At 32.6% G+C, this 25,947-nt stretch overlaps 1 protein-coding gene across 2 annotated transcripts in view; it reads right to left on the bottom strand.

The window, feature by feature from the left end:
• NIPBL (NIPBL cohesin loading factor) overlaps positions 1-25,947 on the bottom strand; it is a 180,651-nt gene that overhangs the window by 17,111 nt on the left and 137,593 nt on the right. For both annotated transcript variants that reach the window (XM_079145735.1, XM_079145736.1), the window contains exons 25-38: positions 25,831-25,920; positions 24,372-24,586; positions 24,170-24,272; positions 23,472-23,570; positions 23,232-23,378; positions 20,956-21,090; positions 19,680-19,778; positions 18,743-18,796; positions 9,604-9,712; positions 8,090-8,226; positions 2,557-2,697; positions 2,267-2,360; positions 1,683-1,837; positions 985-1,075 (exon numbers count right to left, since the gene is read on the bottom strand). In XM_079145735.1, coding sequence (XP_079001861.1) covers positions 985-1,075; positions 1,683-1,837; positions 2,267-2,360; positions 2,557-2,697; positions 8,090-8,226; positions 9,604-9,712; positions 18,743-18,796; positions 19,680-19,778; positions 20,956-21,090; positions 23,232-23,378; positions 23,472-23,570; positions 24,170-24,272; positions 24,372-24,586; positions 25,831-25,920 — 1,669 coding nt within the window. The remainder of the gene's footprint in view (positions 1-984; positions 1,076-1,682; positions 1,838-2,266; positions 2,361-2,556; positions 2,698-8,089; positions 8,227-9,603; positions 9,713-18,742; positions 18,797-19,679; positions 19,779-20,955; positions 21,091-23,231; positions 23,379-23,471; positions 23,571-24,169; positions 24,273-24,371; positions 24,587-25,830; positions 25,921-25,947) is intronic.

Consider the following 25,947-nt stretch of genomic DNA (forward strand, 5'->3'; position numbering starts at 1 on the left):
AAATAAATAAAAATATTTTTAACCTTACTAGGTAGCTTTACATGAATTTGCATAAAACATTAACAAAAACCAAAAACTGAACAAACTGCTCTTCTTGTAATTTTATTTAATAAACAAGAGAAAATTTAGTATATGCTTAAGGCATGAAAGTTTTAGACTTCTTGTATTTTTTAAGAGAATACAATTCATTTAATACTATTCTCTTATCTTTTATATTCTAACTTCTTTCCAGATAAGCCACACAGACCTGTCTGCAGATCATATTTTTTTTAATATCAGTGCTCCTGGAAAAATAACATGGAAAAGGGATATAGTTAAATTGTTCCTTTTGGATTGGTTACCATGTGCTTCTATGAGGCTGTGTACACTGACCAGTGTTTTAACTTGAAATGGTAGATATCTGTAATGATTAAGTTTTGCAATGAAAAATAACAGAAGATATGCAAACAACGCCAAGATCCTATACACTATCTTCTTTATCAAAGTGCTATAATAATAATGTGTGTGTGTTTTCCCTTGTACTGAGGATTGCACCCAGGGGCACTCCACCACTGAGCCACATCCAGTCATTTTTATTTTTTATTTTGAAAAAAGTTCTCCTAATTGCCAAGGCTGGCCTTGACCTTGAGATCCTTGTGCCTCAACCTCCTGAGTTGCCGGGGATACAGGTGTATCCACCAAGACGAGATGAATATTTTAAGATACTCTAGGAAGTAGGGGTGGGAGATAGTATGTTATCTGTATTTTACTAATGAACAAACTGGTGAGCTGAGAAGTTGAGTAGCTTTCTCAAGGCCACGCAAAGTCACTGGCTGAGGCATGAATAGAATCCAGGTGTTTTAAACCCCAGTCCTTCATTCTACATACCACCATTGCCAATAGAAACATATTTAAATAAACTAATAATTTAGATTCACAATATTCAAAAGTTTACTCCACTCTTAAAAGAGCTAAAAACTATAAATAAATTTAGTCTTAACTTACCTAGACCAATGATGGCTTTTGTTTGTACTTCTTCATCTGAATGTTTTGTAAAATACATTAACAGTTCAAGTACTTTGTCCTTTATGTTAACCTAAGGGGGGGAAAAACCATATTAAAATATTCAAGAGGAGTAATTTAGATCAATTTTTAATTATTAAGTAAAAAAAAAATGCCTAAAAACAATGAGCATTTCTACATGTGAATTTTTAAAGAATAAAATAAACTGGGTTAGGGACAGTGGTAGAGTGCTTGCCTACCTGCTCAAAGGCCCTGGGTTCAACCCCCAATGCCACGAATAAATAAACCCCAATTCCATTTATTTTAGAACAGTCATATTCAAAGTATGAGATCGTGACAAAGAACTTATGTAAATCAATGCACTACTCCTTTCATTGAGAAAATAGAGGGGCAAAACTCAAAAGCTATTGCTATAAGCAGTGTGCCTATTAAAGAGCTGATACAATTTTTGGTGGAAACTTCATAACTTGTCACAGACCAATGACAAACATAGAATAATAACCAATAGTTTATGGATCAGAAGCAAGTTTGACCACCCTGCTTTGAGTAGTGCTGTCTTCAGAATTCTCATTAAACCTGACTGCTCTAATACTGTCTTCATCCATAGTCACTAAAGTCATTCTCAGCTCACACAGTCACATAGGACTATTTTACAGCACAATGAGTAATATGATCTTTACCTTACTGTTGCCTTTAAAATCCTCTAGGTCAAAATCAAAATGCCGACACAGTGCTCCAACAGTAAAAAGAGATCTAAGCAGTGCTGGTTTATTTGTTAGAAGTGAAGTGTTATTTGGGTCTTCTTGGTGTTGACTTTTTAATTTTGAAATGGCACCTAATAAAGAAGAATAAAATTTATCTGCAATAAACCCATTATACTTAAATTATGAGGTTCAAATAATTACTAAAGAATTACAATTAATTTTTAGCAATGGTTCCAATAATTATATGTCTAGAAATAGAGGTATATTCCTTAAAGGGTTAAAAAATTAATGTAGGAAAAAAGACTTAAATTCTACTTTACATAGTGGGCAGAAAATTTATCACCTTTTTAAATAAGGAGACAAATTTCTGAACTAATACTAGAGGGGTTTTAAGGGATATAAAAATAATAGAAAACACTGCTTCTGATTGTGAAACATGGAGGAAAATCACACTGGTTATAAATCTCTTGATGCTACCCTCTATCAGTTGTATTAAAAATGAGCTGGATACACTTGCAGGACCTAACAGAATAATTTTAAAGCTCAGGCATTAAACTTACCATAGTATCTATTGAAACAGGCCCACACAAATTTAAAATTTTGTGTCACTTTATTTACTACAGCTCCAAGACAGCTCACACAATGCTGCACTACCTAAAAGATAAACAAAGTGTTACTGTTTAGGTAAAAGTTAAAGATGAAGTTAAAATCTACTATCAATATTTTTTCCTTTTTATATATATTTGCTTTATAAAAATATAAAATACACTGGAAATTAATCTGACATTTTATAAATTATCACCTGCAAATTATATATTAATCAATACAGAGGTAGTAAACTAATACTTACAGTCATGCCATATTTGATGATAAGCTTCATTAGATCTTCTTCAATAGTGGCAAGGAAAGTTTCACTTGGATGCTCCATCAGTGGTACAACTAGTTCTAGGATTTTTGCAACATTGCAGATAACCATGAAATCATTTTGTGTCTAAAAGAATAAAATTAATATATAAATATTCAAAACCTAAAATGAAACTATACACAACTTTATGTATTTGGAGGTAGGAGTGGGGTATAATGTATACAAAATTTCAGTTAAAAATAAAAAGGTCTACCTAGAAAAGAGCTTGTGTTAAAGTATGGAAGGGAATAACAGAGAGAGAAGCAGAAATCTGTACTCTAGTTCTAATACTAACTTACCATGTGACCTTGGGTCACTTAACCATACTGCTAGTTATTTTTTTCCCTATAATGAGAGACAAGTCAATTCTTTAAAAAAATTTTTTTAAAAAGTTTTGTTCTAATTAGTTATACAAGACAGTAGAATGCATTTCAACTCATTGTACACATATGGAGTACAACTTCTCATTTCTCTGGCTGTATACAATGCAATCACATCATTTGTGCAATCATACATGTACATAGGGTAACAAAGTATTTAAACATTAACAAGGCATTTTATAAAGACTGGTACAGTTTTTGAGATCAGTATTTTTCAAACTGGGGTATGTTAACCCAATAGTTCTCAACTGGGGGTGAGTTGGCTCTTCACTCCCCAGTTAGGAGTTTTTGGCAATGTCTATAGATATTTTTGCTTTTCATGAAGGGAGCACAGCTGTCATCTAGTGGACAGAGGTCAGGGATGCTGCTAAACATCCTAACAATGCAAAGAATATTGGAATCTCTAACAATGAATAATACTGCTCTGTCAATAGTGCTGAGACTGGCAAATCCTGTGTAAAACTTTGTGATAAAAATGTACAACCCCAAAACTAGGCATAAGTCTTCTTTATTTTAAATTTAAATATGTTTTTCTTTGATTAAAAAAATAAGCATGTTTAAAAAAATGATGGAACACTAAGACAAACATTGAAAAAAGTACTAAAGGATTTATGATAGTCTCTTTCCTATCTGTTTTCTAGTCAAACAGTTCCTTTCCCTAAAGGTGACCATAAGTCACTTTAAAAAAACTTTTTTTTGTGGATGAGGTTTTTAATGTATGCTTTTAATCTAGCCATGCTACCATTCCTCATTTTTAGCAACTGATTACCGACCCTCATTTGGACTTTTTAAGTTTAAAAACTTTCCTTCCTTACATTCATCCTTCCTTTCAGGATTCTCACACAGAACTAAATAAATAAATTAGGAAAAAAAATTAAAAAAAAAAAAGATAAATACTTCTTTCTAAGTAACATAGGAATCCTATCATTTCCTCATATCTCACTCCTAACTCCTTAAAGTAAAAGGAGTTAAGTTAAAGTAGGTCTGAGTATAGAAGTGTTTTTGTGGGGTAATATAAATTCATTTGAGAACCATTGCTAACATTGTACTTCAAAGAAAAAATATCTTTAATCTAGAATAAAAACTTAAAGAATGATAAAATGATGGCATTTGCAGGCAAATGGATGAAATGGGAGAATATCATGCTAAGTGAGATAAGCCAATCTCAAAAAACCAAAGGACAAATGGTATCGCTGATAAGTGGATGATGACACATAATGGGGGATGGGAGGGGTTAGTGTTAGGGTTAGGGTTAGGGTTAGGGAGGGGGGCAAGAATGGAGGAAGGAAGGACTGTATAGAGGGAAAAGAGGGGTGGGAGGGGTGGGGGGAAGGGAAAAAATAACAGAATGAATCAAACAACATTACCCTATGTAAATTTATGATTACACAAATGGTACGCCTTTACGCCATGTACAGAGAAACAGCATGTATCCCATTTGTTTACAATAAAAAAAAAAAACTTAAAGAATGATGGTGATTATGAAGATAAAGAGCAGCAGAACATAAGGAAAATATATCTGAAATAAATAATATATATTATTTATTATGTAATAATGTGTATTACATATAATGTAAAGTGGTCTAACAGTTATATATTTAAAGAGCTTTCAAAATCTGAAAAAAGGACCACAATTCAAAGGTAAAATGAGCCAAAGATATGAATAGTGAATTTACAGAAAAACTAGTCCAGCTGTTCAATATTTTAAAAGTTTAATCTTCCTGGAAATCAGAGATAGCAACTGAAGCAACAATGAATCATTCCTTTACATCTGTTAGACTGGTAAAGAATACAAAACTAATAATATTGATCGTCATATGTATTTTGAAAAGGTTATAAAACATACCCTCAGCAATCTGGCAAGATCTATTCAAAAGTCAAAAACTAAAAAAACACGTTCTTTGCCTAGCAAGCCCAGTCCTAAAAATCTATCCCATTGGAATAAAAGCAGCAGTGTTTTAATGTATAGGAACAGTGTTATGGCTGGTGCCGTAGTGCACACCTTAATCTCAGCAATTTGGGAGGCTGAGGCAGGAAGAGGGCAAATTCAAAGCCAGACTCAGCAACTTAGTGATACCCTGAGTAACTCAATGAGACCCTGTGTCTAAATGAAATAAAAAAAAGGGCTGGGGATGTGGCTTCCCAGTGGTTGAGGGTTCAATCCCTAATGCCTAAAATAAAATAAAATAAAATAAAATAAAATAAAATAAAGTGTTATGGTTTGGGTTATGAAGGCTTGATCACTACTGGAGGTGGCACTATTGGGAGGTGTGTTACAGTTTGGATATGAGGTGTCTCTCAAAAGCTCATGTGTGAGAAAATGCAAGAAGGTCTAGAGGAGAAATGATCGAGTTATGAGAGCCTTAATCCAATCAGAGAACTAATCCTGTGATGGGATTAACTGAGTGGAAACTAAAGGGGGTAGGGTGTGGCTGGAGGAGGTGGGTCTTTAGGGGTGTATACTCCAGTATATCTTTTGTATCTGGTGAGTGGAGTCTCTCTTTCTGCTTTCTGATCATCATGTCAGCTGCTTCCCTTTGCCTCACTCTTCTGCCATGATGTTGTCTTACCCCAAGCCCTGAGAAATGGAGCCAGCCTTTTATGGACTGAAACCTTTGAAACCCTGAGCCCCTAAATAAACTTTTCCTCCCCCAAAATTGTTCTTGTCAGGTCTTTAAGTCACAGCAGGAAAAAAGCTGACTCAAACAAGGTGGTAGAACTTTTAGGAGGTGGAGCCTAGTAGAAGGATGTTAGGACACTGGAGGTATGTCCTTGAAGGAGACACTGGGACTCTGGCCAGGTTTTCTCTCTCTTTGCTTCACAGTGGCCATGAGGTAAGCCAACTCCTTCACCACACACTCCCCACCAAGCTGAACTGCCATGTCACAGGTCCAAAGGCAACAGGGCCAAGTGACCATGGAGTGAAACCTTGAGCCAAAATAAATCTTTCCTCCTTTTAATCTGTTTATCTCAGGAATTTTTGTCACAGTGACAGAAAGCTGATTAACAACAATAGAAATTCCTTAATAAATTGTATGTAGTGGCAATCAATGAGAAATAATGTAAATACTTGCCAAATAGGGAAATGATTAAATTAATTGTAGGACATCAATGAAATGGATAATACAGAGTCATGTAAAAAAATGAATGAGGGAATGGGGGTATAGCTCAGTGGAAGAGCATCTGACTAACATACAAGATTCTGTGTTTGATCCCAGCACCACCATCACCAAAAAAAAAAAAAAAGAAAAAAAAAAAAAAGGACATACTGGGTTATGTGATATATATATATACAGACATGATTTAATTCTTAAAAAACCCTGGTCAACCACTTATGTTTGTATTATCTATGATTAGAGATGAATGAAAAGTATGCAATGATAATCCAGTCTGTGTACCCTAAGAGGAGGATAAAAGCAGGAAGAGGACGTCAAATAAAACACTTAAAAATGTGCCTAAACAAGATGTATCCCATTTGTTTACAATAAAAATAAATTAAAAAAAAAAACGTGCCTATCATATAACTGATGGTCTTTTTTCTTTTCTTTTTTTGTGAACCTGGGGATTGAAATCAGGTCCTTGCACATGCTAGGCAAGGTCTTTACCACTGAGCTCTACTACTAGTCCTAGATGGTCTTATTTAAATAAAACTTTATATTTGTATATATACATACATAAAAAATGTACAAAATGTCTGAAAAATGATCTTGCTTTAAAAATAATACTGGATTGCTGGGCATGGTGGCACACACCTGGAATCTCAGTGACTCAGGAGGCTGAGGTAGGAGGATTGCAGGTTCAAGACCAGCCTCAGCAACTTAGCAAGGTCCTTAGCAACTTAGTGAGACCCTGTCCTCAAAATAAAAAATAAAAAGGGTTGGGGATGAAGCTCAGTGGTAAAATGCCCCTGGGTTCAATCCCCAGTACCAAAAACCAACCAGCCAACAAACCAAACAAAACCAAAAACCTGGCTTAAAAAATCATGCAAGAAACGTATACAAGTTATGTTATAGTCCGGATTCCAGATAGGAGATAGACACAGAACTGAATTCTAACATTGGGAATAGGCAGCTATGTGATAAGGAGTAAGTTACTTAGGTTGTAACTTATATTGTTACTTATATTGCTTTAATTACCTAATCTGTAAAACTACGATAACTGACAGTGCCAACTTTAACAAGCAAAGGAGACAATGCACGCAGAACTCTTCAAAGTGCCTTATAATTGTGTTTAATAAATGAGCTATTATTAGCCACAGATTACATATTAACCAATTTATTTCTGGATCTAATAAAAGTCTAAAGATGGAACTGGTATCTCAGAAGTAATATATGTTGTTTTTAGTGTATTTCTTATCCTCTGCTACTCTTTTCAGTTCTTAAAATACTCTAAGTTCGAAGGTTTTCACCTTCACTTATAATTTAATTATTAAAAATAGCAGCAAAACAAATATAGTAGAGAAATAGTTAAAATTAACTCCTTGGAAATACTGAAAACACAGTATGTGAATAATCATTTACATATGTAAATTCAACTTATTTTAGTATTTTAAAATTTAGCATTTGTAACAGACCACACATCCACAATGCTGTCTTATATTTTTAAAAAAATCTCACTTTATTTGCTGGACTGCTTTATGTAAATGTTTAATTTTTGAATTTTATTTTAGAAAACAGTGTTTGTTAATGTTGACATAAAATATCAGCCTAATATCTCTGGTGTGATACTAGATCTTTCACATTCAATATTCTTCTGCTATAAAATTATGAATATAAAATATATTATAAACGACAAATGAAGGAAAAGCAAACTCAGAATCCAAGATAGTAAGTTTCTCAAAGACAGGAGCTCTGTTTCACTCACCTTTGCAGTTTTAACAATAGCTACATTTAGTAAGCAATTATTGAGGATTTACCTTGAGGAACTTACAGAGAAAATGGAGCCTAAATTTTATTTAAAATATGCTTGCTTCCAATATTAGAATGTATATTTAAGTAAATGACATTTGTTAGTGAGAATGTGGTGACAAATGTGAATTCTAAATTTAAAATTCTTGAAGTTTTTTGTAAGAAAGAAAATTAAGATAACTTTATACTTACACTACATTTAGTGGTAAGGTATGGTTGCATAGTCATGGCATGTTTAACCATGAGTTGTGGTCTTATTTTGCTGAATAAGAATAAAGTGGTTATGCAAGCTACCAATCTTCCAGAATTCACACCTTTATTGTCAGAGTCTGAAAAAACAGAGAAATAAGATACTAAAATATAACAAAACAGTGGAATAATACAGAATATTATTTAAATTATTCAATATTAGTCTTGAATAGATTCAGGATAGTCTCAATAAAATAGACTAGCATTTCTTATGATACTAGACTTTCTGCATTTTTTTTTTTTTTTCTGTTGTAGACATTAAATACACTGAAGTTAAAGGACAGAGACATCACTATGAAAGGCAAGTTTCACACTAAGGACTAGGACTGAAGTTAAAAAGTAAAATGTATTTTGGGAAGTCCAGGGATAGGCTTTTGAGAATAAAGGTGGTGCTCGTTATGACTAAAAATGGAAGTGAACAGGCAAAAGAAGTTAGCAAAGGGGGACAAAAACAATTTAGCTAAGGTGATATTGTGTTTAAGGGGTACTGGGGGAAAAATGCTGATGATGCTGTAGTTGAGTAATGTTAAATAAATGTGAGTGACAATTAGATAAATGCTAAACAAAATGTTCTTCAGGTGGGAAGAAATGATGTTAATTAGGAGATACACTGGCTTATAGGAAACAAATTATTTTTTTGAGAGAATTAGCAAACTTTAACAGAAAGGGCAGGAAGGACATCAGTATCACTATTAAAATATAGGATGGGGAAAACAGAAAAGAATAGAACAAGGAGAGTAAAGGAGAAAAGAGGTACACATGGAAAATGGAAAAAAAAATTAAAGGAAAAAATGCTATAAAAATATAAAGGATACCAACAATTTCCTTAGGTGCCATAAATGGTATCTCCATTAAGAGACTATCTGTCCCTAGCATGGAGAATGACTGAGGCTGATGGCTGTTTCTCCTTAATGTGCTTTAGGAGATGGAAAGGAACGTTTATCTTATATGCTTTCAGCTACTGGGTATCAATTATGACTTTCATATTTTTTATATATTCATTTACAACTAATGAAAATGTCAGATTTGTAACTAGTAAACAGCATGATAGATAATATAAAATATTAAAATAATTTTATTTGAGAGAAAATTTTATATGATTTAAAATATATCAAATAGCTTTGTGATAAGTGCCATTACCTAAATACATATCAGACCCTGGACTTTTATTCCTGTTCAATATGAAAGCTAAAAGTAGATACCAACAAAAGACATGTAGACAAGATGAGGCTTACGCTTTTACCACATTGTGCTAGATAATTTTAGTTATCTCTAACAATATAATGCAGAATGTAACATCAAACAGATATTTATACAATGAAAAAGAAACTTCACTGAAAAGTAAAGCAGTCATTATTAGGCAAGCAGAGCCAGAGGCAAAAATGAGAAATGTGTCTAATGTATTTTAAAATATCTTATAATATCAAACTTAAGGACCAATATATAAAATGTCTTACCAGCTAGAGATTCCTCATATTTAAGAATGTGCTCAACTAGGTTATCAACAAGTTGAGTACAAGCTTTCTTCACAGGTTTATATGAGGAATCCTCTTCGGACTTCAACAACTATATATGTATATATATAAAAAAAAATCCCAGTATAATTATTCATTAGACAATAATAATAAACACATTAAACGTGTCTGTAATATGCTTTTCAATTTGTCATTAACAGATATTGAAAGTGCAAATTAATGAAACAAAAATATATAACATGCTTAAACCAGTAATTTACAAATACTGTCAAACAATTTTACTATGCTGTATGTAGGACCTGAAGAAGAACATGAGACATACAGGAAAGACTTTCCTTTTCTTTGTTACCTCAACCAAATACGAAGAGCATCATTCAATACTAATTGAATTAAATAATTAATAACTATATGCATGTGAATTACATCTCAAATTTTACAAATATAAAAGATTTCTTCTGTTATCCTTTACTAAATCACTTATAAAAAATGCTAAGAATATTATGAATAATGAGATGAGAATAGAGATCAGTTCTAAGTTTAGCCAAAAAATAAAATCAATCCAATCTTTCATAATCATAGGTTCATGGAAAAAACATTTAAGGTCTATCTGTTTTTGTTAATAATGATTACTTAATACAATTCTGGAGATATTAAAAAAATCAAAATTTATGTTTTATTTCTATGAAGAATTCCAGTGCTGTCAGATTAAAACTTTAATAATAATGCAAATGTCCTATATCTGTGCTGTCTATATGGTTGCCATGAGTCATGAGTGACTTTTAAACACTGGTTTGTGTGACTGAGGCACTAAGATTAAAAATTCAAATTAATTTAAGTTTTCAAAAATGCATGTGGCTAGTATTGAAACAGCACAAGTTAAAACTTTTTTTTTTGCATTGCTGGGGATCAAACTTGGGGCCTCAGACAAGCTAGGCAAGCACTTTACCACTTGAACTATATCTCCAGTCCTACATTTTTATTACAAGAAGCACAGAGGATTAAAATGAACTGACAGCAATCAGACTAATGCAACATATACACTGTTTCCTTTTCCAATTAAAAAAATTTAATCAAATAAAGCAGACAGCTTCACTTTACCAGGGTTCAACTTTGAACTACAAATCTTCCTTGTCCCATTCCATAACTTATTCCCTGAAGTAGCCTTCAACATCAATCATATTTAGCTTGGTCTTTTTAAAGCAGGAGTAGAAAAGTATCTCCTCATTCCTGTTTTTTCTTTTTGCTCTCCAAGATTTTAGGTACACACAAATGAATTGTAAATTCTAATTCATGACACCATCATCACTGACTATTATGCATCCTTTAAATTTACTAATTATAAATAATGATAGACTATGAACCCAACTCAAGAAGAAAAATATTTCCAATAATTTATCTCTCTCAATGTGCTTCCCATTTCATGCTCAAGAAATTTTGCCATGTCCTGGTTTAAAGACATGTCTGAGCTGATATACTGTTTATAGTTTTCTTTGATTTTCAACTTTCGAATAAGGTAGTATACTTGATCAATCTTTTGGAACTTGCTTTTTCACACATTATGCCACTAAATATAATCCAGGTTGTTGCCTGAAGCTGTATTTTGTTCATTTGTACTGCTGTATAACAGTCTGTGTTTATATACCACAATTCATTTACTCATTCATATATATGTTAATTCCAATTTTAGTGGCATAAAATTATGTCTTGTATGTCTCCTGGCACACACATACAAGATTTTCTGGTATATATTCCTTGAAGTGAAACTTCTGAGTCATTGCATGTAAGAATATTCAACTTCATAAGACAATTTTGTGAAATAATCTGGTTTCAAAGTGATTGTAGAGGTTGAGTCTTCCTTATTTCAAACTGTCAGAGACTATAAGTGTTTTGGATTTTGAAATATTTGCATATAACAAAATGAGATACCTTGGGGATGGGACCTAAGTCTAAGCATGAAATTTACACGTTTCATCTATATCTATACACCTCCTAGCCTGAAAGTAATTTTCCTATGTCTTGGGTTTTAACTGCAAGCTGTCACAAGAGTTTAGGCATTTAATTCTTCACTTGTGGAATCACTTTGGCACTCAAAAAGTTTTAGATTGTGGAGCATTTTGGATTTTGTGTTTTGAGATTTGAGATGTTCAATCTTTTTAATATTTTTCAATTATTAGCAGTATTAACAGATAACTACTTAATTCTTTCCTTTTCATCACTTGTTATTATCTGACTTCTCAAGTTTTGCCAACTAAATGATGTAAAATGTGACTTTAGTTTGTATTTCTCAAACAACTAATGGGGTTGAACACCTTACAGGCTATTCATACCATTTCTTCTGTGAAATGGAGTTTAAGCCTTTTCCCTATTTTCCTACTGGGACTCTTACATTGCTTTTTAACAGAGAAATTCTATATATATTCTTCAATATTAATCCTTTGGTGGTTATGTATATGTCAAGTATATTTTCTAACTTGTTTTCTCCTTTTAAGATGTCTTTTGATTTATAAATGTTCTTCATTTTAAGCAGTGAAACTTTTCAATCTTTTTTTTTTTTTTCCTTTTTTTGTGGTGCTGAGGATTGAACCCAGGGCCTTGTGCTTGACAGGCAAGCACTCTATGAACTGAGCTACATCCCCAGCCCCAAACCCTTCAATCTTTTAATGTTTTTTTTTTTTTTTATGACTTGTTTAAATCAGTCCCTACAAAAAGTTTTTTTTTTTTTTAAAAGTACTCACCTATTATTTTCTGCTAAAAGTTTCAAAGTTTTTTTTAATCTATATGGAGTTGATTTTTGATTTCAAGTAGGAATTGTTTTTTTAAAAAAATTCCTGATGGACAGTCAATTGCTCCAACCTCATTTAGTGAAAAATTCATCTTTAGTCCATAATCTGCCATGTCTTAATAGCAAATATGCATAGGTCTGGGCTCTCTAGTTTCTATCTTGTTCCACTGGTGTGTTTAGTATTGATCTATTTATTATTGTTATAACTTAATTACTGTATCTTTACAAATAAGTTCTAACAGTTTTTCATAAGTAGCTTAGTAGTTTTTGTTTGCCTTTACATTTCCACATCTTGGCATAAATGATGGGTATTTTTTACTCTTGATTTTGATAAAATCTCTTAACAGTTTCATTTTGCATTATTTTTATCTTTTAGATTTTTGTAATTTATTCTGTGTCAGATTAAGGAATTCATATTTCATCCTTTTTATTATTCAAAGGTATTAAATTTTATAAAAAACTTTCTTGTATCCTCTGAAATAATTTCTTTTCCTTTAATGTTAATCACATGCACATACACTAGCTGTGCACTCACAACATACTCATTAATCAAGATACATAAAATGTTCTATTACTGTATTTTGCCTAGCTACAATATGTTTTAAAGGTACCAACATACTAAACGATATACTTTTTTCATACCATAGTAATATTTTATTATGAAAATTTGAGCATACAAATAAGTTAAGAATTTTTATTACCATGAATACTCTAATCACCCTTTAGATTTTACCACTAATCTTTTACTACACTGGGATGAATATATACACACACAGCATATGTGTGTGTGTGTGTATATATACACATGTATTCTGCATACACACATGCAGCTCTATCCATTTTACACTTTTTTTTTTTAAAGTGCTAGGGATTGAACTGAGAATGGAGCATACTAAATACACACGCTACCACCGAGCTAACCCTGCAGTCCCTTCTATTTTTCTTTTGATGCATTTCAAAGTAACTTGCAAACATCAATATATGCCCTCTCTTTTCCCTTTGAGATAAAATGTATATGTAATAAAATTCATAAATCTTCAGTGTACCTTTGCTCACTTTTGTCAGATTCACCATTATACCTCACAAACCCCTGCACCAAGATAAAACAGAGATCTCAATTTTAACCTTTCATCAGAATCATTTGGAAAGACTGTTAAAGTATAGAATGATGGGCCCTACCCTTAGAGTTATTGATTCATTAAGTCTGGGGTAGGGCATGTGAATTTACACTTCTAAGAATTCCTCAAATGATTCTGATACAACTTTTAGAAATACTGACCTAGAGCATTATTATAATCCCTGAAAATTCTCTTATCTTTTCCCAACCCCAGCTCCCTTCAACCACTCTTCTGAATTTTTTTTCCCAACACAGATTGGTTTCTTCTATAATTTTATATAAATGGAATCATAACATACACTCCTTGGTAAGTCTTCTTTCATTCTGTTTTACTGGTCATCTATGTTGTACATATTAATAGTTTCGTTCCTTTTTGGTGTAGAGTACTATTACATTGTATAGAATCATCCAGTTTATTCATTCATTCACTGGTGGATGGAGATAGTGTTTAATTGTTAACTTCAAGAAGATCATATGGTGGATCACATTACCCAGGAAGAGATGAAACATGGGATAGCCTTAATTTTTTTCATTGTCCGTATTTTCTTCATACACTAAAAGTGGACCAGTTTTGGATTATAAGCTAATTAAAATGAATGGCACTGTAAAATCAATTCAGTGTTGGTGTACCTATCACAGGGCTATGATGAAGGTTTTTGAAGGTTGTAAATATAGAGCTTCTTAGAAAAGTACTAAATTCATGGTAGTGGTTAAACTAATTAGAATATTATTTAGAAATAATATGTGAACATCATAAGTTTTTCTTTCACATACTACTTAAATATGGCACAAAACTCAAATATGAATTCATTCATTTAAGATTTTTAAAGGAAACGGTAGCTCCATACATTTTTTCTTTTCTTCTTATTCTTTTCTTTTTTGTTTTTGGTACTGAGGATTGAACCAGGGACCCTTAACCACTGAACCACATCCCCAGCCTTTTTAATATTTTATTTTTGAGGCAGGGTCTCCTTAAGTTGCTGAGACTGGTTTTGAATTCTAAAACTCCTGCCTCCACCTCCCTAGTCACTAGGATTACAGGCATGCACCACTAAGTTCCACACATTTAAAAGTGATATTTTATTTTATTGGTTTTTTTTTAGTTATACATAATAGATTTCATTTGACAAAATTATAAAAGCATAGAATAAAATTTGCTCTAATTCTGTCCCCCATACTTCCTCTTCTCCTTTCCTTCTACTCTCTGTTCCCTTCCCTCTCTACTGATCTTTCTGTTATTTACTTACAACTGTTTTTTAAATTAGTTCTTGTGGATGTACATGATGGTGGGATTCACTGTGTATATTCCTATATGTACACAGGAATGTTAGGTCAGATTCATTCCACTATCTTTCCTAATCCCATCTCTCCTCCCTTCCCTTTATTCCCCTTTGTCTGCTCCACAGATCTTTTTAAAGTGATATTTTAACATAAATACTTAGTCAATGGGCAGAACTTGGTGCATAAATGAATTTCAAGCTATTTAGTGAGGTACTTCAAGATTCCCCAAGAAGTTAATTCTATAAATGAGAAATCACTGATCTATAAGAAAAGAACTCACTCCAAAACCAAAAATTAGAAATATCTGAAATTTTACTAAGTGGAATGTTTAAATATGTATGAACATATGGAAACACAGAGTGTACTAATTATTCCCTACTCAGGAATTTCCAGTAACTCCAATAGTCCATTGTTTATTATTCTTCCTAGCTCCTCTTAAAATTAATGCATACATAAAATTACTAAGGGTGGTTATGTCTTCAAATGTATTTTTCATAAATACTTCTGAGTTTATTTCTATCAAACCAAACTCTGTTTATAAAAGAAACTATAGCACAAAGAATATCATTGGAAACTAAATTGCTGGTAGAAACTAAAAATAAGAAAACATAGGAGGCATGAACTGAATGGACAACTATTAATTAGATATCTAAATAAATAGGACTAGAGAGCAAAGATACAAAAAATATAAGAATAAAACCAGGGATGGGGTTGTACATCAGGGGTGGAGCACTTGCCTAGCATGTGTGAGGCACTGAGTTCCATCCTCAGCACCACATTAAAAAAAAAAAAGGATATTGTGTCCATCTACAAGTAAAAATTAAAATAAAATAAAATAAAATAAAATAAAACTACCACTGTTAAGAGATTATGAATCTGGACATCTCCCCTTTGCTTCTAACTTGCCCACAATACACAGTGATATTATTTTAGATTTTTTTTTTTTTTTAGTAATTCTAAATAATGACATCTTATACTTACATTTAATTCTTTTTATTTTTTATTTCTGCAGTGCTGGGGATTAAACCCAGAAGCACTCTTTTGTTGAGCTTCATCCCCAGCTCTTTTATTTTGAGAGAGGGTCTTGTTAAGTTGCTGAGGCTGGCCTTGGACTTGTGATCCTCCTTCCTCAGCCTGGGATTACAGGTGTATGCCACCATCACCAGCAAGCTACACTTAATTCTTACTTAATGATTTACTATAATTATCAGATAAAAATGTGGTTGTAAAGCTTTTTATGTCCCCTTTGGAATTGTGGACTTAAACTTGACTAAGGAAGTTATAAGGCTCTGTGAAACAAAACTATTTAGGAATGAAATTATGCCAAATACTTCTTGTAAAAATATGAAGTGAAAGATTATTATGAGAAAAATATTAAACGAACTGGGTGTTGGGGCGCACACCTATGATCCCAGTGACTTGGGAAGCTGAGATAGGTTTGAGGACAGCTTCAGGAACTTAGTGAGACCCTGTATGGAAAAAAAAAAAAAAAAAAGAAAGAAAAAAAAAGAAAAGAAAAAAGACTCAGTGGTGGTGTAGAGTGGTGATCTAAATCATGGCCTGTCTGACTCTCATGACTGCATTTGTGCTGGGAGCTGATGGTGCAAAGGTGCCGGTCAAGATGCACCAGTTGCTACTGTTAACACTGGTCAAGGTTGGCTATGTGTAAAGTTGTATGCCTAGCTTTATCAGTTGAGGCCTTCAGTTCAGCACCTTCTCTCAGGGATAGTGGATTCTGAGCAAAACAAGATGACCCTAATGTCTCACCAGTCCTGCATCCTTCTATTTGATCGCCTGCTTTGCTGAAACTTTCCCACAAATAACCTTTTTTTTTTCTTTCTTTGTGGTGCTAGGGATCGAACCCAGGGCCCTGTGCTTGCAAGGCAAGCACTCTACTGACTGAGCTATCTTCCCAGCCCCCACAAATAACCTTTTAATGAAACCTACATAATAAACTTGCTGAGTTAGCTCTGGAGTTAGTTAAGCCTCACCAGGCTTGGCTACCCACCTGGCCCCAGCATTTTCTCCCTATATGTGTCTGTCTGTCATTTCTTTAACCCCCATTACACCTTGTCCAGTATCTCCTCAATTATTGGAGAAAGAAGAGAGGGTTTCGGTAGTAAAGTACCTCTGGGTTCAAGCTAAAGTAACAACCACAACAAAAAAAGTACACAGGACCAGGGTGGGGGATTGTAGCTCAGTGGTACAGCAGTTGCCTAGTGTGTTCAAGGCCCTGGATTCAAATCCCAGTACCATCCCCATTCAAAGGAAAAAAAAAAAAGTATGTAGGATGAACTTGAACAGAATACTACTGGGCAAAGATGGGACAATTTGAGATTCAAAATGAGTCATGATTACAAATACACCTAATATACATAATCTATTAGTTCACACTGATTAAAAAAACACCTCTGAAGGTTGATAAAACTCATTCTGAACACTGATAATGTAAAACAATCATTTTTCCTAAGGTTTCTGTACAAATTGTATTTCACAGTAACCAAACAATTAATCAGGAATAAAACTGAAACATTTTAAATTCCCTTTATTGGTTTTGGCCTCAGAATTGAAAGAGGCGTACTTTTTAAAAAACAAAAAAACAAAAAACCACTAAGGTACATCCTCAGTCCTTTTTGTTTTTATTTTGAGACAGGGTCTTGCCAAGTTGCTGAGGCTGGCCTTAAATTTGTGATTCTCCTCCCTCAGCATCCTGAGTTGCTGGGATTGCACGTGTACACCTCTGCATCTGGACTAAAAATTTACTTTTAAAGAAAAGTTCCACCTAATTAACACATAAGGAATGAAAGAAATAATGCATCTGGGTAATGATCATAAAAAACAGTCTGAAAGACTTCATAATAATGCATCAGGCTGACAACACCTAAACTCAAAGATCAATCACTAAAAACAGGACTAGACATTATATGCTTTTTGATGTGATGCAATATTCAGCAGTGCCTATGAAGTATTTGTGTCCTTACCCTAAACACTGAACTTCAATCTTATTTAAGCCTCTAAATCTAGCGGAGTGTTTAAAGGAAAAATGTTGGATGGAAACTTCAATGACAATAGAGGAAATCTATAAAGTATAGAATGTAGGACAATCTACAGGAATATCCATAATGGCATAAAAAAAGGGGGGGGGCAAGGGATTAACTATTATTAATAAATCAGAGTTGTATGAAAAAAACCCCACTGTAAACTAACTGTAAATATACATTGAGATAGTTGGAGAAATGTGAACACTGGATAGGTATTAGGTAATGGGGAACAATATAATATTTTCTTTGATAGAGATGACACCCATCCCCCAAAGTCATTACCTATTAGAGATAGTATAAGTGTGTTTACGGTTGGAATGAATATAAAGCCTGAGTTTTGTTTAAACAATATTACAGGGGGGCAAAAAAAAAAAAAAAAAAAAAAAAAGAAAAAGAAAAAAACGATGGGAAGATAGACAAAACAAGACTGAAAAAATGCTAACTTTTGAAGCTGAGTGATGAATATTTTTATTTGAAAATTTCTGAAATTAAAAAAATGATTTAAAATTTATAGGGAGATAAACATTTCCATTCACTAAATTAATTTTTGTTATATCTATACCACTAAAGAAAATTCTATGTATTTTATAATGTGACAAGGAACATAGGCAATCTGTATATCTATTTGTATATCTCATGTCTATTACTAGATTAAAGGGACAAGAAAAAATGAATCTGGAAAGATGGAAATAAATACTTTCCATTAGTGGTTCAGAAAATAAGCAACAGAGTAATTGATTAAATAGGGAAATTAAAAAGTCAAGCTTACTGAAATAAATGTCCCACATCAAAAGACAAATATTTAACAAAATAACTAAAAAAATTCTTTTAAGATCATAAAGTCTATAAAGAACCACCTTCTATAAATTTTATATCATCAGAAGTCAAAATAATACTCACATTTTGAAGGAGTTGCTCAAACCAGTCATATCCAGTATCTCTGCATGCTGCAACCTAGGGGGGAATAATTGGTGGTGAAACTATCAAAGTTAGAAATTTATTTTAAAAAACATACTTTAGGGGCCTGGGAATGTATCTCAGAGGTACAGCTTGCCTAGCATGCCCAAGGCCCTGGATTTTGATCTCCAGCATCACAAAATAAAAAAAAAACCAAACCAAACAAAACACATCTACTTTTGTTACACTGCAGTCTGAAGCATAGGCTTCAATTTTCTCCATTAAAGGTTTAAACTATTTTTTTCCAGTAATTTAAACATTTGCCAATGTTACAGAATTTTATTCCAAAACTATCTTGGAAGACATCAAAGCAATAAATTGATTTAATATACTGAAGATTAATATGGAACTAAATTTTGAATAACTTAAAAGTATACTCTATCAGAAAAATCTGTATGGTTTAAAACAATAAAGATATTTATTTCTCAACCTTCTATATGGTAGATTTAAAGGTATCAGTGAAAATGTAGATGGATCATGAAGCTAAGACTAAAAAATTCCTTATATTTAAAACATGAACATTATCTGGAGTCAAAAATTATAGCTTAAAATCAAAAGGAAACTAAGTTCATATTTTCTGAATTGTATGTTGCTACCCTTTGGCTACTGTATTTTACTTTTTGCCTCTCTCTGATTTCAATTGTTGGAGGATAAGAAGATCAATTAGAGTTTACACTAACAAATGCTAAGAAGTTGTGGTGTTTGTAGACATCAACCTCATCTTACTTGCATCTGTTGAAGAACTTCAGAAATATGCAGAAAGTAGCACTAAACATAAAGATTAACCAAATATCTCATCACATTGTTTCTCCCCCTTGATAAGATAAAGTGGGTCTCAGTTAGGTTTGGACTCAGAGTGACCACACATTGTCCTTCTTACCACATCAGTGATGTTTAAAATTTTCCTTGTCATTGCTTCTTTGTCATTGTGTGGAGTTGGAGTAAACCAGAGTTTTTGGAATGTTTCATTTACTAATTTCTAGAAGAAAACAAATTTCAAATTAAGTAACAACAACAAATATGGCAAAAATTCAACCCCAAAGTCTCATTAGGTCCAACACAAAGCATATCTAGTCAAAACATAAATTCCCATGAGTTTCTGGTATGAATTTCCTTATATTTAAAATCACCAATAATTTTTCAAAATTATAAACTTTTTCATTTCGGTAAAGATTTTAAATAAATTTGGGATACTATGCCTAGCCTAGAACCTATGCTTAGTATACAAATATTTTTGATCAAACTAAAAAGGTACTTTTCCTGCCCTTTTTTTTTTGGTTCTAGGGACTGAACCCAGGGGTGATTAACCACTGAGCCACATCTCCAGTCTTTTTATTTTTCTTAAATTTTGAGACAGGTCTCACCATGCTTGGGGCCTCATTAAATTGTTGTGGTTGACTTTGAACTTTGATCCTCCTGCCTCAGCCTCCTGAGTCACTGGGAATCTGTGCATCTCTGTGTCTGGCTATTTTTACTGCTTTTAAGAAAGACATTTTTACAATGCTTGCCCAACTTAAAAAACCAAGGACAAAAAAAAAAAAAATACATATATATATGTATATATACACACACACACACACACACACACACGTACAAATATATATGGAAATTCACTGAAGAACTTAGGATTCAGATTTTAATAAAGTATTTAAACTAACTGCGTGGGTGTACACCCATAATCCCAGTGATCTGGGAGGCTGAGGCAAGAGGATTGCAAGTTCAAGGCCAGCCTCAGTGACTTAGCAAGACCTTGTCTCAAAATAAAAAATAAAAAGGACTGGGGATAAAGCACTCCAGCTTCACCTGCTAGTAGCAGAGAAAGAAATAAAGAAAAGAATCTATTCACTATTTAGAAGACCAAGCACATATGATTTAAAAATAATCTCAATCTGATAACTTTTTGGATAGAATGCAATCTCTACAATGACAAAAATATTATAATTGCTGAAGTGAATGGGAAAGATCAGATTTTATTAATTTAATATAAAATCTAGAAATTAAAAAAGTATTAACATATGTCTTTTTTTTAAGTTTAGAAACAAAAAATGTTGATTCACTTGTAAAGTTTACATTGAAAGCAACAAAATTTAGATGCAATAAACATGCATCATTTCAAACAAAAAATAAATTTTATATTAATCAATGTTTCATCTTACCTTAATGCCTTCTTCATCATTGACTCTGCGAATCATTTTTACACACATTTCTGTAATTTTTGGAAATGTTGGTTGTTCAATACAGATGTCTCTTAGAATCTTTATTACCCTTTTCCTGACGCTGATACCAGTATCCTAAGAACAGAAAGGTATTTTCAAATGTTAGAAAATTTCAAATGCTTCAGGTAAATGAAATTTGATAAAATAAGTATATATCAAAAAGCATCATATTCATTATTTGTTAACATGATAAACATGGTCCATACATTTACTCTTTTATTTTCGGTATGGGGATTGAACCTTGGGCTCTTAACCACTGAGTCACATCCCCAGCCCTTTTTACATTTCATTTACAGACAGAGTCTCTAAGTTGCTGGCTGGCTTTGAATTTTGGATTCTCCTACATTAGCGTCCTGAGCTACTGGGATTACAGGCATGTGCCACCACTCCTGGCACATTTATTCTTTAAATGCTTTCTTATTAATGTTATTACAAATATGAATAATTTTATGATAATGTCTGTACTTTTAAATTGATACCTGTGAAATGGAAACATTTTCTATAGTTTAGTACTGGATACAAGCTTGACAGTTAATGGTGACAAAAAACACGAAGTTTTTAGAACTGTGTCTGGCAGGTAAGCAGCATATTAGGTAACATCTACACAGCAGAATTAAAAAAAATTTTAAACTGAACCTAATAAAACCTTTGACACTACCTAATTTAGGCTCATAGAAAATACAAGCAGCAAAGGAGCAAATTATATTAAATCATGGGAAAATAATAAAAACTCCTGGTCTTTTAAATTATTCAACATCATGGGAAAGGATATAAAAAAGGGAGTTCATTTTAAGATCCCAAACGCAGTGTGCTATCTGAAGCTTTAAACGAATGTGCGCGCGCGCGCACACACACGCACACACACGCGCACACACACACACACACACACACACACACACACACACCCACCCACCCACCCAACTCCTACAAAACTGGAAAAGACATTTCGGGCACAATAGGAAGATCTGAATATGAACTGGTTATTAGATGATGTTAGGGAGTATTAGCTTGGTTAGGTAAGATGTTATTCCTAGTATCCTTATTTTTTGGCAATACAAGCTGAGGTATCTTTGGGAAAAGTAATAAAATGTCTATTATTTAATTTAAAATAACCTGGCAAAAATACATGTGAAACAGAAGGTGGATTTTATTATTATTTTAAATTTTATACATTTTCATATTAATTTTTTGTGTGTGTTGATGTGTGTGGGGGTACTTGGGATAGAACCCAGAACTCATGCATGGTAGGTGAGTTACATCTTCAACCTTAACTCTCAAAGTAAAAAAAAAAAAAAAAAAAAAAAAAAAAAAAAAAAAAGATTAAAAACACCAGATGCTTACCATACAAAATTATTAATTTCCTATATACAGTTCAGCAGTCCTAAAAACATTTTAGGATATTGTGCTAGGATTAATTCTCTTGGAGTTCATTAGATATTTGAGAATTCTGTTAATTATATCCTTTACTCTTGAGAAAAGATGGAGGTGCAAAAAGGGAAAAAATTCTTCTACCCTACCCTATTCAATGAAAATAAACTAATGCCTAGTTGAAGCTGAAAACTACTCTATAATGCTCAGTCACACAATATTCTGATACTTGACTAATATAATAAAATAAATACTTCTCACTACAGGCATACCTGATCTTGTGCATTAATACTGAATTTTACGAAGTCAATGTGCCTGCAATGGGTGGTAAGAAAAATACAGTCATTTCTGAATGCCAATGTTTTCTTTTCTTTTCCAGGAAAATCTTTCAGGGCCAGAAAATTCCATGATATGAAGGAATGAGTGTCTTAGAACAGTATTTCTTAAGTTTACTCAATGTTAAACTTCAAGTAACTTTCTGGTTTAACTTCCCATAATTTGACTCTAAGGAAACATGCAGATATATGTATAGGAGCCAAAAATATTCTCACATATCAATGTTCTATATGTCTCTCACTGAAATAACTCTTCTTGTTTACATATATACACATATGTTTAAATATATAATGACTCTAGATGACTGTCCAAAAATAATTAATTATCCCATGGAGTTCATATCATTTACTCACTAGAAATTGCCATTGCAGTGACTGAAAATGGGAGTACAATTTTTGCCAATGATTTGCTTTAAGATACTGAGTAGTCTCTTTTCTAGCTTACTATTTTAAAAATTGTGATATTTGAAAGACAAAATTGAATTCATTATAAAAATGGCAAAACAAACATACCAATATTCTTTCAATTAGCATATCATAATACTGTTCAGCAAGTTGAGGTCGACAAAGGACAAATCGACCTAGTAATTCTACTGCTGCTTCTCGAACACTAGTGGAATTGTCCATCAATCGTCCATGAACTCCTCGCTGCATATCAAGCTGAAGAAAAAAAGAAATTGTAATTTATATTAAACAGAGTTAATATTTTGACTAGAAAACATGAGGAAGAAAAATTATTTTTGCCCTCTTTACCCTTGCTAGAATACTGGGGTCTACAGCAACAACCTCGGATAAACACTTCATGGCTTTTGTTCGAACGGCAATTGCGTTTTCACCAAGAACTCGAAGTATCTGCCAAAAAAAAAAATGTGACATTTTGCAAACTTTAAAATACATAAAATTTAACAAAGCATAGCAAGAAAACACACCATAGAAAACAATCTATGATTTATCTCCTTTTGATTTGTATGTTAGTAAAAGATCCATTATCTTACTGATCCAAAACTTTAAAAGATCAGTACATGTTGCAAGTGTAGCATTCTGTACTTCAGGGTCTCTTTCAGTTTAGCATACTCAATTAAACACTGCTACATTTCCTTTTGAGAATGTGTAGTCCCACTAAAATCTTGTTATGTATAAATTTAATAAAGAATATTTAGGCTCATTCAAACATAATTTGATAACTAATTTTTTACAATGTCACAACCTATACTCTGGGTGTATTCATACAGATAAATATGCATGTATCTGTAGAACATAACAATCAATATGTAAAGGGCATGTACACCAACAAATGTATCTTAGCAAACATAGAATATTACATCAAATCCTACTTTCATTATCTTTGAAATATCTGTGATCAACAATAAACAGTTATTACATGTTATTCCATAAGCTTCCAGAATCAGAAAAATCAACATCACTGTATAGGGAATTCTGGCCCAGTTTACCTGTGTCAAATAAATATCAAAGCTCTGGGCAAACGGCCTCATGGAGGCCAAGTATCGAACAATCAAGCAAGCATCATCATAGTCCACAGTATCAGAGTTCATCCTGCAACAAAAAGTCATTAAAAATTTTATTTATTTATTTTTTTGTAAATAGGTATCAAAGAGATCTACATGTCTAATACATTTTCTCCTTGGATCTTACTTTAATGTGCTGAACTGAGAAGGTGTGGTTTTGATGATGCTTCTAAGAAACTTTTTTCGGTTTTCAGCTCGATGCATAATTTGACCAGTTGTCTCAATTTCTTTTGCATGATGTGTTCCTTCAGAAGATTCTTCATCTTTTTGTGATTTCATTGCTTTCTCTGTTTCCAGAGTTGTATCACGAAACCACTGGGCTATATAGAATTTACGAGAAAACTGGAAAGAAATTAAATAAATTTAAGCTTATGAAATTAGTAACAACATTTTCAGTCATTAAGAAAGTTGGAGTGTTCACAATCAGAAATACAAGTATTCAGGTTTACTATAAACCAACTTATACCACACAATATCCAATTTTAAGAGCAGCAGAAAATTGGGAATATCCTAGATGATAGAAAACTTATTATTATTAGACTTGATAAAATACTAATGAGATCAAAAGATAACACATCTGTATTAAATATAAAATACTACTATCAAGTATTTAACCAAGGACATATCACATGACTCAGTCAAATTAGATAGGTTATGGGTCAACTAGTAAAGTTTAGAACAAATGAATAAAATACTAAAGGTATAAGACTCCCATCTGTTTTCAAACCTTGTTTTACTTTTTCAAGAAATACAAAGGTCAATAATCATTGCAATTGTTTAACATGGATGCATACCTATAAATCTGTTCTATGAACACAAACTGAAAACCTGCAGCTATTGGTGGAATAATGTGGTGGTCTCCAATCTCATTCAGCAAAAAATAAAATAACACCCCAATATCCACATTCTGTTCTTTAATATCCTTCACAAATTTTATACATGGCATATTATACTAAGAATTTAGATAGTTCATATAACATTCATAAAAATAAAGATTTTATTTAAAAACAATTATATATAAAATCTAATAATATAAAAAATAATGTGAAGAGATCATTATATCTATCACAAGGTCTATCCTATTGTGAACACCAACGACCTAACCTAGACTCAAAGATAACCAATGAGATTTCCAAATATTCTCTCTCTCTCTCTCTTTTTTTTAATACCAGGGATAGAACCCCAGGAGTGCTTACCCACTCACTCAGTCACATCCCCAGTCCTTTTTAATTAGAGGCAGGATATTAGTTGCTTAGGGCTTTGCTAAATTGCTGAGACTATTTTTGAAGTCATGATCCTCCTGCCTTAGCCTCACAAGAGCCGGGATTACAGGTATGCACCACTGTGCCCAGCCCAAATATCCCCCTTATCACACAAGTTCATCTTTTTTTTTTATCTTACAGTAATTATAACCAGAATCCCATATAAGATAAATCAACAGTTAACCATTCTTTGCTGTTTAAAAGATCAAGTAATTCTAATTCTTATTTCAAAATCAATATTCTAAAACAACTTAAGTTTTCCTCTTCATGTCATTTCAAAAGTTTCTTTAGATCAAATTTAAATAAAAAAGAAAAGAATCTTACCACTAGTGAAGGGTCAGTTTCAGTGTTCTCATCCAAGTAATCAAGCAATGCTTTTTGCAATTGCTGGATTTCATCTTCTCCTCCAGAAACCTATAAAATAAATCAATTAGGAACCAA

The sequence above is a fragment of the Sciurus vulgaris genome (assembly GCF_902686455.1).
Source record: "Sciurus vulgaris genome assembly, chromosome: 6".
Lineage (NCBI taxonomy): Eukaryota > Metazoa > Chordata > Mammalia > Rodentia > Sciuridae > Sciurus > Sciurus vulgaris.